This window comes from Acinonyx jubatus, chromosome B4 (assembly GCF_027475565.1).
Source record: "Acinonyx jubatus isolate Ajub_Pintada_27869175 chromosome B4, VMU_Ajub_asm_v1.0, whole genome shotgun sequence".
NCBI lineage: Eukaryota > Metazoa > Chordata > Mammalia > Carnivora > Felidae > Acinonyx > Acinonyx jubatus.
The window spans coordinates 119,977,092-119,990,724 of NC_069387.1; the positions used below are offsets into that span (position 1 = coordinate 119,977,092).

General features: G+C 42.4%; 1 protein-coding gene across 7 annotated transcripts in view; it reads left to right on the forward strand.

Annotated features, from left to right (window-relative positions):
• The window catches only part of DRAM1 (DNA damage regulated autophagy modulator 1), a 66,347-nt gene that overhangs the window by 37,697 nt on the left and 15,017 nt on the right, over positions 1 to 13,633 (forward strand). For 4 of the 7 annotated variants that reach the window (XM_027070992.2, XM_027070991.2, XM_053226666.1 and 1 more), the window contains one exon: positions 317 to 2,640. In XM_027070992.2, the coding sequence (XP_026926793.2) occupies positions 317 to 361 (45 nt within the window). In that variant the 3' untranslated portion in view covers positions 362 to 2,640. Of the gene's footprint in view, positions 1 to 316; positions 2,641 to 13,633 lie in introns of those variants that run through there. The other 3 variants (XR_003424272.2, XR_008300440.1, XR_003424271.2) reach the window with 2 other exon arrangements.

Sequence of the window (13,633 nt, forward strand, 5' to 3'; positions counted from 1 at the left end):
GCCTCATTTACTAGTTCCGAATAATAGGAAATATGTCCATTTAATAAACAAAAATTTGTTGTGGAAAATGTTCCCAAGGTAGAGAGAAGGTAGGACCTTATCAGGTTTGACAACAGGGAAGATCTTACATTTTGAAACAAGTGAATTCTTAGCTGAAAGGATATAGAAGAAAGCCAAGAAAACTCTTTAAGACCCAACTCGAACTCTGAAGAAACCATAGTGAGGTCATCTCTGAAGGGGTGGGGCAAAGCTTTTGGGAGTCCATAGCTGGCACCAATGTACCTCCTTTGAAACCTTTTTCTTCTGTCTTTAATAGAGCGTCACCCTAAGGATATCCACAGAAATCAATGATGATATTTGAAGAAAGAAGAATTATATGTCACTCAGTGAAAGTCGCAGGCAATTTCTGGAAGTGGTACAGAGGAGGGTCTTAATGCTGCCCTGTGTGGAACGCATCTGCAGTACATCCGGGACTTGAATTTCATTAAGAATTCCCAATAGTTGTACTATTTCCAAAGGTATGTTTTCATAGTGAGTGTAGAGCATTTGTGACATCGTAGCAATGTTTTTATAATTTTCTAAGTAGACACTTTTTTGTATTAACAAATTCATTACAGAGAAGATAAGGTGTTACAGAAAATGGACAGCTCTTGTTTTTGCACAGATTCTGTTTTGTTTTCTTTGTGTGTGATTGGTGCGAATACACTAAATAAGGAATTCACTAAGAAGTAAAATCAGGGCATATTCATTTAAAATTTTTATTTTTAGAGCATGAACTGTCTAATTTTATATCACGAGAACACTTACAAAATTTGATTTATAATGATCGCAATGATTTAGTTAACAAATTAACACTATCAAGGATACTCTGATTTTTATGTGAACTAAGCAAAATGCTTCTGCTGAAAGGCCTTACTATCTCTATGCACATTAACTCTAAGTGAACACAGAAGACCTCAGGTTTTAAATTCCGCCCCCCACGGGCCTCCCTGCCCACAGAGCCACAGTGTTTACCCTTGCTGCTGACTGGCATGCCATAGTGGGCCTAATTCCAGGTGGGATGAATTCAGCAAGGCAGATTAGAAAAACCTTAGAACAACCAGAAAACGGAAACAAGCACCTGACAAGAAAGCCTCGTTGGATTCTGGATCATTGTCCTTGCTGGATGAGCAAGGATGGAAAGTATCTCAGGGACCGTTTGTGGAAGAGATGGATTGTGGGAAGACCTCTGGTTAATACGAACCCTCCACAAAAGCCAAGCTGTGAAAAGCATTAAAAAGACCATTTGTAAAGACACCTTTGTTGTAACTGGCATAAATTGATATATAGTCTGACTCAGAAGCTGAAACTCACATCTCGAATTTATTTCATGGCAGTAAACCTGTGGAAGAGCATGTAGGTCTGAGAGAGGAGAGGGGAGAAGGTAGAGGGTGCAGTTTATTTGATCCTTCTTTTTATGCCTGTAGCTGGATGTTTGCATACCTCACGAAATGTGAACCTGGTCCTTTGTTAAGACCTACACGACCTACACGCTCCACCGTCTCACCCAGATCACAAATGACAAATGAAAAGCAAATCATTCCAGAACAAGAAGCGGGCCTTGACATGTTAAGGCTTAGGTTTGAAAACTGAAGAGAAGGCCTTCCTTCAAAGACCCTCCAGACCACAAACCTCCATCTGGCCAAGTGGGTCCAGACCTTGAGTTCATTTGCCAGGGCCAGAACTTGGACAGCCTGGGAGGGAATCCAGGAGTGGTGAACACATCATGGCTCTTCAATAAATATTTACCGAGTGAATGAAGCAGTCGGCCACCTCAGCAACAACAAACTGTGTTGCCTGTATTCAGCAGTGAGAACCTGATAACCATGTCTGAGTCTGTTACAACTTGTCGTGATGCTGTGGGTCCCCATAGTAACACTGGAACTGAAAGACTGACTGAAGCTCTGGCAAGCATTCATTATCTTGAAGATGGGGGGAAAATGTCACATTCCTGTGCCGTGAAACCTGTAGGAGAATGAGTCCTCAGCTGGGACTCACTTTGAACAGATTTTTCTTATCTGCACTTCTCATGATGCATTATTATTCTTCGTGTCCGTATCTCTCCGTGAGATAGATTGGCAGAGTATGTGCCTTGATCTTTATCTTTGTAAATCAGGCGTTTACCAGGATGCCTCCTGGTACACAGCAGGTGCTCAATAAATACTCATGAATGCATGAATGAATGAGTGAACAAGTGAAGGAATGACTAGGGGTATTTGTAGTGCTGCATAGTGAGATTTACACTGGTTTACTAGTTAAGTGATAAACAAATGGTCTGTATCACTCAGTAATGTTGACTGTTTTGCTTTGTGTACTGTAAACATTTCAGTTGTTTGGGCTTCACGACCCTATGCCAACTCTCTTCAACCTGGGCAGTTACCACCAAAATTGTTACATGGGATAGACAAAACGGTACACTTGGCTTGCCAAACTGAGAACGCCAAAAATCACTCCAGACAATCACATTCTGCTGGTTCCCTGAAACCCCTAAAGCTGGTCTCATCCACATTTATGGTATTATTTTGTAATTTCCATGACTTTGCATTTCCTTGGCCCTCTTGGCTAAAAGAGTAGAATAAAATGAAATATTTCTTTATTTTAGCAATTTGTGTTTCTGTTCAATTATAACATGTTGACTAGGTACTACCATGAAGTGTGTATATCCAGGGAACAATTCTGGCTCCACTTGGACTCTATAGAGGTAGAATTTAAACTCTATGTTTTCTTAATTCTTACAGCTTTGCATGTGGGCACAGTGGTTCATCTTTGTAGAGACTCAAACATTAGTATCAGAAGTTCATATCAGTCTGGACTCTTAGAGTTGATGGTGCCAGAAATCCAACTCAAATTTGTTGAGGAAGAAAGGGGCATCTGTTGACTCAAGTGACTGAGAAGTCCACGGGTACAGCTGGCTTTAGGGATGGCTGGTCTGAAAGTGGCACCAGAACTCCATTTCTTTTCTCCCTCTTGCAGCTCTGCTTTTTCTCTCTATTGACATCATTCTCAAGCAGGTTTTCCCCCGGTGGAAGTGAGATGGCTTCTAGAAGCTCCAGGCCTACAACCTGTCCAGCAGAAAGAGAAGACTTCTCAATAGTTCCATCAAAAGCCTGGGAGTTAAAGCTCATTATCTCTGACTGGCTGGCTTGGGTCACATGCCCATGCCCAGCTCAGGGAAGTATGATGCTCTGATTAGTCAGCCTTGTGTCACCTGTCTACCTCCGGACAGGTCAACTGTGTCTGAGATGCTGGGCTGATGGTGGGTGAAAGTTGTTTTTCAGAAGAAAGGAACGGGAAATGGATCTGGGACAGACACAAAGCAGTAGATTCCGTCATGGAATTAAAGCTTTCCCCCAAACCCCCACACCACATGTCTTGAGTGGTACCACACGACAACTTGTTTCCAAGTAAAGCAAATTATACTCGCTGACAACCTTTTCAGGTTAAAAAAAAAAGTAAACATCAGCCACTTAGGTAACAAACAGGCCTTCAGTTAACTTCAAAGTTATATATTTTCAAGCTTTTTGTGTTTTTATTTTGCCCCCATGTGTCTGGTCAGGCAGTCAATTATCACATTTCTCAGAAGAGGAAACTAAGGCAAAGAGAAGCTCTGTGATATGCAAGAGGTTCTACGGTGGGATGGCAACAGATCCCGGTCTGGGACCCTTGTTTTCCTGATTTCCTGATCAAGTGGGCCTTTTTCTTTCTTCCTTTTTTTTTTAAACACTAACGGAGGATTCCACAGAAATTGCATTTCACAAACCAAATTAAGTACATCAGTGTTGTGCCGTGTTTGGGTTTCCTAACATCCCTTGCATGTGGCATTGTCCCATGTTCTCATTCTTTTGCTCAGTTGGAGACATGCTGGTGTGGTGTTTGGGCCCTGGAATGAGGAAGGGGGAGCGGGAGGGAGATAAGTGGCATCCCATTCTCTCCCACTCCCTGATTCTGGCAAGTCAGTAAGCCCAGCCGTCTCCCCACACACATATTCTTGGTCTGGCTCTGAACGCCCGGCATTCTCAAGGCCGGAATGTCATGCATTTGCGTCCTGTCTGTTGCATAAGAGAGCAACCACAGCCTCAAGCCCTGGAGGAGAAGCTTCTGGCTCTCCTTGGTCACCCCCAGGAGACTCATCTTCTAAAGTGAAGGGCAGCAGGATGCCAGACCCATACTGGGGGGTGGCGGTGACTTCCAAAATCGATGCCCAGAAAATGCTGAACGAGGTACCAACCATCTGCTCTGAGAATTGAGCCAGGGTGCCATCAGACACGTAGTAAGCCCACAGTTAGTCCCTCGGCAGTGAGGAGTGCTCTGTGCCCCACTGTCCCCGAAGCCAGCTCTACCTCTGAACTCTTCGGTTACAAGAGTTGACAGAGTCTTTTGAACTTCGATAAACTTGATAAGGATTTCTGATGCATAGCCCTGTAAGAGCCCTGACTGATAGGCCTTACCATCCTGGGGTGGAAAGATAATTTCTAGATAAGTGGGGATTCAGCTGCTCCCATTCCCAGCCCTTACTTCCTGAACCATTTGTTATTTAAAAAATTTTGAATCAGTAATAGTATTCAGGGGATTCAAAAATCAAAACAAAAAGGTATTCTGTGAAAAGCCTTTGTACTCTTCCTTTATCCACACTTACTCCATACACCTCTCTTTTTGCAAATAGCCACTTTTTATGAAAATACAAGCAGAAACACTTTTTAAAATGTTTCCCTTTTAACTTCTGCCCCCAATGTAGCATACTGTACCGACAGCTTTGAGCCTTCCTTTTTTTGACTAAGCAATGGGTCTTGGAGATGCTTCCTTATCAATACAGAGAGCTTCCTTATTTTTTTAGTTGGTTCTGTGTTACACCTGCATTGTATTCCATTGTGTGGCTGTGCCATCATTTATTTAACAAGTCCCCTGTTTGATGAGCTATCGTGTGGTTCCCAGACTCCTGCATGACCTTGTACATACATCATTTCATGCATGTGTGAGGAAATCTGTGGGAGAAATTCCCATAAGCGGGAATGCTGGGACAAATGGGAACTGGGTTTGTAATTTGGCAAATATAGTCATCTTGCCTTTAGAACCTTTTTACTTGATCATTTTTTTTGTTGTTGGGAAATCTTTCCAACTATTTTACCCTTCTTTCTAAACTGAGGATGCTGATTGTAAGTTCACCTTTGCAAGGGTGAGTCAGTCATTCATCGACAGGCACAGATGTGGATTCTGGGGTAGATGGTGTGGGACAAAGGCAGGGTGACCGTGTCACTGTTCTTCTACAAACACTCTCCCTCTTTGTTCCCCCTTTTTATTTAAGCACCTAAGGCAGGGAGGGCAAGGCTGTTTGCTCCCCTCTCTGTGGACAGCAGGACTCTCTTCTCTCTCCTCCCCAAAGGCTCCACCTCTTCTCGTTTTCATGGTCAAAAGTGTATCCATCTCACTTGGGGTTTTCATTGTGATCTTGCACTTTTGTCATTGCCTCTTCTAATCTTGTGCTTTTTCTACCCACTTTCTGGCATCTCTTTGAAGGGCTACTATTCACTTACACTTTCTTCTGAGAATACTTTGCTTTTATAGACCTCAGTCATCAATCACAATATCCCTTTTCCCCTTTCTGGCCGACAGACTCATGACCGAACACCAGGGAGAATTCACAGATCCTTTGGCCCTCCCTGACCCCTTGGCTTGGTGGTCATTGTGGAATGGCCCAAGTGGGTGGGGGATACAGCAATGCAGGAGCCACAAAGAGAGAGAGGAAACTCCAGCTTCGAGAAACTAAAAAAAACTTATTTAGAAATAATAGGTTTTAATTTTTCCTAAATGTACCTTTTATGCTATTTTTTAAATGTTTATTTATTTTGAGAGAGAGAGACAGAGAAAGAGAGAGAGCGTGTGGGTGGAGAAGGGGCAGGGAGAGAGAGAGAGTGAAAGAGAGATAGAGGGAGAGAGACAGAATCCCAAGCAGGCTCCGTGCTATCAGCGTGGAACCCAACATGGAGCTGGATCCTATGAACCGTGAGATCATGTTCTGAGCTGAAACTAAGAGTCATATGCTTAACCAGCTGAGCCACCCAAGCAACCCCCTTTTATGCCATTTAAAATATTTACACGTTTTACTTTTTAAAGTGGTTTAGGTTCACAGGAAAACTGGGTGGAAAGTACAGAGCTCCCCCACCCCCCACCACATGCATAGCTTCCCCCACAGCGTCAGAGTTCTCTGGGTCTCTAACAGCAGCAGGAAACCATAACGGTCTCAGGACTTGGGGTCCTGGGTTCCAGGTCTCTTGCCCATCAGAATGATATTGGCACCAGTGATAAGAATGCCTGGAAGACAGACTTCACCTTCGTGAGTGATCCTTTTGCTCAGGGTCGGCCCAGAGGAGCAGGTTCCTGGTACCACCCAAGACATCTGATTTAAGGTGAAGAGTGATGTATTTAGAGCTGGCCAGCAATTTGACAGCTGCTAACATAACCTTTAACACGTGTACTAAAATGAATCCTGAGCTTAGTTCAGTCTGTCATTTCCTCTTAATACTTGAAAAGTCACAGTTTTGTTTGAAAGTTCCCTCAAAAGGCTCTCGAGGGTGTATTTACTCTTCCGCTTGACTGCACTTGGAACCCTTAAGAGCCACCTTGAAGTTGAAACTGGGAAAATCCCGAGTTTCTCTGGCCAAGAGAAGAAGAAAAGGTATGTTCTGAGTTTTATTAAATAATTACCTGGTTGTTGACATGTTGGGGGAGAGGGGAAAAAGCTGAGGTGTTGGCAAGTGTGGACAGAGGTTAGTAAGGATTGTGGGTCACGTGGCCTATAAATGAGAGAGAACATTTTCGTGTTCAGGAGATGTGTTGTTCTGACTCAGTTGAGCCTTAGCGTCGTACGTCATTATCTGGACTCTAAATGACCATGCTCAAATGTGATCCAGGGCATCCTGAAGATCGTTGGCTGTTGGGAGTAGACACATAGGTGACTTGAAGGGAAGCAAATGCAGAGAAATAAAACCCAGAATTAATTGGCCATTTTGACTTCCCATTTGCAGTTGGTCTGAGTGGCAGATTAGGGCAGGTTTCCTAACAAATTGCTCTGAGACTAACTCTATTCAGAGCTTCAGGAAGAAATGTTGTTCTCAGTTTGGCGATCCCTTTGATCGGTATTCTCTAAAACTCCAACCATTTGTATGCCTCCTTTGTAATTTTTTCATGCTAGTAAATTACTGCAATTTACTTAACACTTTTCAGTGACTTGCTATATGACTTAACTATTTATATTTTAAGAAGAAACTTCTCTCACTGCTTCTCCTTCTGGCTGCCTAGCTTAGTAAATGGTGTTAACATCCACCGGGTCACCCAGGGCAGAAACTTGAGAACCATACTCTAGACTTCTTACTCTGTTCCCTACCCGACCTCATATTCTAATAAGTTTATCTCCTATGTACAGGGTGAACAGATGGTTTAGCCAAACCAGAGTATTTTGGGGGAATGAAAGGGACACTATTGGCAATTGTACCTAGAATAAACTGGATCTGTCTGAAGCAATTGGAATGTCTGATCAACCCATCTCTATGGTCTTTAATTCTCTTTCTCCTATTTCCACCATCACTACCTTGGTGCAGGCCTTCATAATCATTTGCTTAGACTAGTAGAGTAGCTCACTATTGTTTTGTTGATCTCAGTCTTGGTCCTTTATAACACATTGCACATACACATATGATATATATAACCCTCTTGAAATCCTTTAGTGGCTCCCCATAAATCCCCTAGTATGGTCTGTGAGGTACTCTGGGTTGGCACAATGCTAGGCTACGGAATATGACAATGAATAAGACAGGCTCTGGCCTCAAGGTATTTACAGTGGAATGGAGAAACAGCCAAGGGAATACTACTGTAAAACGTACTATGGAGAAGCACTACACTCTTTGATCTCGTTGCTCTAAGTGCAGTTCGGGGACCAGCAGCATGAACATCACCTGGAAGCTTGATAGCAATGCAGAATTTTAGGGCCCTGCCCCAGACCCACTAAGTCCAAATCTGCATTTTAACAAAATGCCAACATGACTGGAGCGCACGCCGGTTTGCAAAGCCTGGTCTGTGTGACCAGTTGAGGCACCTGGTTCAGATCCCCAGGGATAATCATGCCTGGAGGGAGACCTGGAGGAGGAGCCAGTTTGCTAAATGGAGGCAAGGTGAGAAAAGACACAGAGTGGAGGGATTCCCCTATGCTGTGGCACAGAGAGGAAGAGAGAATATACTGTTCAGTGGGAGTCACAGATTTTTCAGTGTTTGGGAAACACAGGTTGCAAATGGGAGCCTTAGCTAACTCAGAGATACCCTTATTCAAGGGAAAAAATGATCAATTTTAGCACCTCCATTTCTTCTTTGAGCCCATCTGGAAACAGTGATTTAGAAGAAATACTTTGATTCAGAGAGACAGCAGGATAGAGGTTACCAGGCCTGGAGGGAGAGAAGAATAGGGAGTTACTGTTTAATGGGTAGGGAGTTTCTGTTTGAAGTGATAAAAAAGTTCTGGAAATGGATAGTGGTGATAGTTGCACAACATTGTGAATATACTTTAATGCCACTGAATGATATACCTACAAATGGTGAAAGTGGAGATTTTTTTTTTTCTTCCAAAGTTTTACTTAAATTTAAGTTAGTTAACATACAGTGTAGTATTGGTTTCGGGAGGAGAATTTAGTGACTCATCACATACAATACCCAGTGCTCATCACAACAAATGCCCTCCAGAGTACCCATCACCCATCTAGCCCATCCCTCTACCCACCTCCTCTCCATCAACCCTCAGTTTGTTCTCTATAGTTTTTCTTTTATTTACTTAAATCCAAAAGTGGTGATTTTTGTGTTATGTATATTTTACCACAATTTTTTAAAAAAATGAGTACTTTGGAGTCAAAGGAGGCTTAATTTCAAGTTCCAGCCTTGCCAGATCCTGGCAAGTCAGGTAACTTCTTGGAAACTCAACATGTTCATGTATAAAATGGGACGGATGATGGTACCTGCCTCATAGACTTGTCATGAGGATTCATTGGAGCAAGACCTGTAAAGCACTGGGAGCTTGTTGGCTTATCTTTGGGCCCATCCTTAGCACAGGGCCTGGGATAGCCAGAACTCTGCAGTGCAGCTAGAATCATTCCTTCCTCCCCATTTGACTGAGGAGGTGGTTTTCTACTCTGGCTGCATGTTAGAATCACTCGGAGGGAATCCAGGTGATTCCAGTGTGCAGCCAAGGCTGAGAAACTCTGCAATAGAAGTGGGTCACAAACTTGAGTGTGCATCAGCATCACCTGGAGGGTTTGTTAAAACACTCCTGGTCCCCATCCCCAGAGTTTCAAGGTTAGTAGATGGGGACCAGCCTTTCACTTTATCATCTGCCTAGTGGCTCTTTCCTTTTGTTGGCAGAGTTTGTACCATTCCACTCACTATCTGACCTCTTCCAGGTCCATTACTCTACTCCAGCTTTTCTTGAAAACATTTGCCAATAACTTTCTCATGTCTCAATAGTCCCCAACCTGTCCTGGCTTTAGACACAGTTTACCATGTCTCAAAATTCTCCTCCTCTGAATCCAGAGACATATTCTTTGCATTTTCTTCTTCCCTTCTCCCTCCCCAACTTGGAAGCAGGGATTCCCATGTGACACTCCCATGACCATATTCTTGGGTCCCTATATTTATCCCTTAAAAAGAACACAGTCTTGGAAATGAGACAGACATGGATTCATATCTTATGCTTGGGCAACTCAAACACTGAGCCTCCTTTTCCTTTCCGGTGAGTTATAGGTAAAGATAACAGTACCTCTATAATAATACATTCCTGACACAAAACACCCAATTATTAGTTATTACAGTGTGTAACCTGGGGTGCCTGGGTGGCTCAGTTGGTTAAGCATCCAACACTTGATTTCAGCTTAAGTCATGATTTCACAGTTTATGAGTTCGAGCCCTGCTTCAGGCTCTATGCTGACAGTGCAGAGCCTGCTTGGGATTCTCTCACTCCCTCTCTCTGCCCCTACCCCCCTCAAAAATAAATAAGCTATAGTGTGTCACTTTTAAGAACATGGCAAAATCGTGACTTGAAGACAACTCTGAGAGTAGTGGAACTAACACATGGGGGGAATACAGTAAGGGCTTTACCAAACCAGGATTTACCAAGGGGCAAGGAATGGTCCTAACCACAGATTTTCCAGAGGACCTGGGAAGACAGGGAGGTGACAGATGGGATTTGACAAAAGGAATGGCCAAGAAATTCTCTGTGACAACATTAAAATGTGAGCCTATGGGCTGGTCCATGCACAGGAAGGATGTTATTAATGGTGCTAGCACGGGCTATGGAATGGTCCCAGAGAAAATCCACAAGGGAATTTTAACCCCATCAATGTGGAATTCAGTCCTTTTGCAAGAAACAAGATGATAAAGAACCTGTTACAATTTGCATCGTTTATTATAGTTGTGTGCAAAACATGACCACGGGGTGTTACACAGAGCTCTTGTTACAAGATGAGGGCTCTGAGTGCTGTTTCCCGTCGATGATGTTATTCAGCAGGATGGCTCACATGTTGAAATTTGAAACTCTTTGGGTGAAGAATCCCTCTGCAGGCTGTACCAGATGTTGCTTGTGTAGCTCCCCAAGCACAGAAAGATGAGTTAATCCTTGAAATATTCTGAACTTACATCAAACTCAGAGGCTTTGATCCAATGAGCCATGGCAATAAAAAACAAGGCTATCAGAAGAGCTGTGGGTGGTAGTCCTGTCTCTGAGAAAGGAACAGGGCCACTGGCTGACGGCTGCATTCCAAAAGGCCTCCAGATGCAGAGAGCCATGAGCAGAGGGCCTGACTTAGTGTGATGTTGTGAAAATCCTGCACTTGAAACACATGTAGTCATAAACAAAAACTTCCTCACCCTCTAAAGACCCTGCAGAAGTATCACCCCCTCCAACATGCTTCCCCTGGTTCCAGGCTCACTGATCCCACTTACCTTCTTTTATCCTCATCATCCATAACACGTAGCTTGACACTTGGTTATTCTACAAATGCAGTTTTCTCTCCCCAGTTATATGGTAAGTTCCTAAAGGTCCTAAACCAAATATATATATATATATATATATATATATACACAAAATAATTATTTTGTATTTTTGTATTTCTGAATGCCTAGCACTCTTAAGAGATACCATCGTCATCTTTTCATCCCTAAATCTGGCACAGCACCTGGCAGGTAGCAGATACTCAGTGAGTGAGTAAATAGGTACTTATTAAATGAATGGAATTGATTGATAGCTAAGTTGAGTTGGCAATCAATAAGGGAAGATATAACAGGCATTTCTTGTTTTGTTTGCCCAGCACCTCACCCCACCCCCTTTCTTCCAGAAGTTTCCTCTCCCTGATCCCCATCTTTGTGGTTCCCACAGGATCTGCTATGTTGTTTCATGACCCCGTGGAGTTTACCTGACTCCAACTGCTTCAGTGAGTCCTTCCCTAGAATTTTTCAACTTGGAACCATAAAGAATGTTAAGATAGCTTTTTTTTTTTTCCCTTTTCCTGATGACCAAAGCTATGAAATGTACTGTTTGTTAGCGAGCTCTTTGCCCCCATGTTTTTCACCACATGAAGAAAGCTGATCATTAGTTTGCATGAAGAATGAAACTAATGAAGAGAGTGAATGGACAGACAGAGACAAGAAGAATAAAAAGGAAACCTGATGGTTTTGAGTTCCTGGTTTCAGTTGTTCCCATGCCTCAGGCACATTCCTGTCTCTGGGTTTCACAGAGATCACATTATCCCTTATAATAACCCCCTCTTTTGCTTAAATGAGTTTGAGTTAGGTCTCTCTGTCACTGGTAACCACATAAGTCCTAACTAATACAGAAGTCCCTGCTTTGTGGTAGACACTCCATAAAAAAGAATGGATGAATACCACCTCATTAGGCCAAATTATGATGTCTTAGAAGCAGGCATTTTTCAAAACTTCCCATCCTTATTTGTGGCTTTAATACATATCTCTTCGATACCCCTCCCTCTACCAACCACCCCCAGAGATAGCTCAGTTCTGAATATAGAGGAGGCACATGCTATACATGCCAGCTAGTTTCTGGTGAGTTGCTTCTTCGTTTTTCATTTTCAATGACAATTTAATCCGTGAGTGCATTTGTTGAGAATCTAAGATGTTTGGGGCTGCATTGCCATCTGTGCATGATGGAAGACATTTGTAACAACTTTCTAAAGTGCACAGAGAGTGATGGGTTTTGAACAGCAGCCATGAACTCAACATGAAAGGATGGTCTTCACGAGCAAAGGGAAAGAGCCTTTGAATAGCTCCATGGTAGACAAGATGGTACTAGAAACTTCCTGGTGTCCACATTTTCTGGACTTCAGATTCAGGCACATGGCCCAGGGCATATGAGGGAATTTATGGGAACAATGGGACAGCTTACTTGATGTTGGGTCACCAACTCAGTAGCTCTGGTCACCATATTTATAGAGCTAATCTTTAGCATCAAACCTTTCTCTAGACAGGCCGGTCTGCTTACCGCCACACAAATGGCCATGTGGGTTTTATCCTTAACACATTTTCTCGGAAAACTCCTGGTGCCAGATACCTCTTCCTGCCTTACTTCCTGTCCTTTCATTCATATCAAACCTATCCCCCAAGTGCCTCTGTCCCATCTCCTCCAGAAATGACTGTTCTATCTAATCTGCCACACGTGACATTTTATTCATCCTAAGAATGGCATGTACCATATAACCTCATATCCACACTCCCCTACTCATGAAAAACATCACTAATTGAAATGGGTGCTCCTTCCCTCTAAGGCTGGTAGGAACATCAGAATTCTCAACATAGAACTTGAGGCAGTCAGTACAAGCTCAGTGTGGTTTGTAAGCAGCATGAAATCTAGTTGCTATCTCTGATCCATCCCCTTATATTGTTATTTGAGGTTTGGGGATGTACCTTTGTAAATTTATATTTTAGTTACTATACAGTGCAATATTGGTTTCAGGAGTAGAATTCAGTAATTCATCTTTTACATATAATACCCAGTGCTCATCACAACAAGTGCCCTTCTTAATACCCATCACCCATCTAGCCCATCTCCCACCCACCTCCCTCCATCAACCCTCAGTTTGTTCTCTATCACTAAAGTCACTTGTGGTTTGTTTCCCTTTCTTCTCTCTCCCCCCATATGTTCATCTGTTTTGGACGTGCTTGTTTTCTTTCTTGCTCCAATATAGCAGCAAATATTTATTGAACGCTTATATGTGCTGGCATTGTGCTAACCATTTTACATGTATTTTCTAATTCAGTCCTCAAAACAATCCTGTGAAAGTATTAGTATATAATACCCTCAATCCTGTGAAGATATCTGCATTTTATAGGTGGGGAGTCTAAGTGTTATATTTATTTATTAAATTGGTTTTTTATTTTATTTATTTAGTTTTTATTATTTTATTTTTTAATTTACATCCAAATTAGTGTATGTTAAATTGATTTTTAAATAAAAATTGTATATATTTATAGTGTACAACATGATTATTTGATACACACACACATATAATGAAATGGTTACTGCCTTCAAGCTAATTAACATATCTTTTCC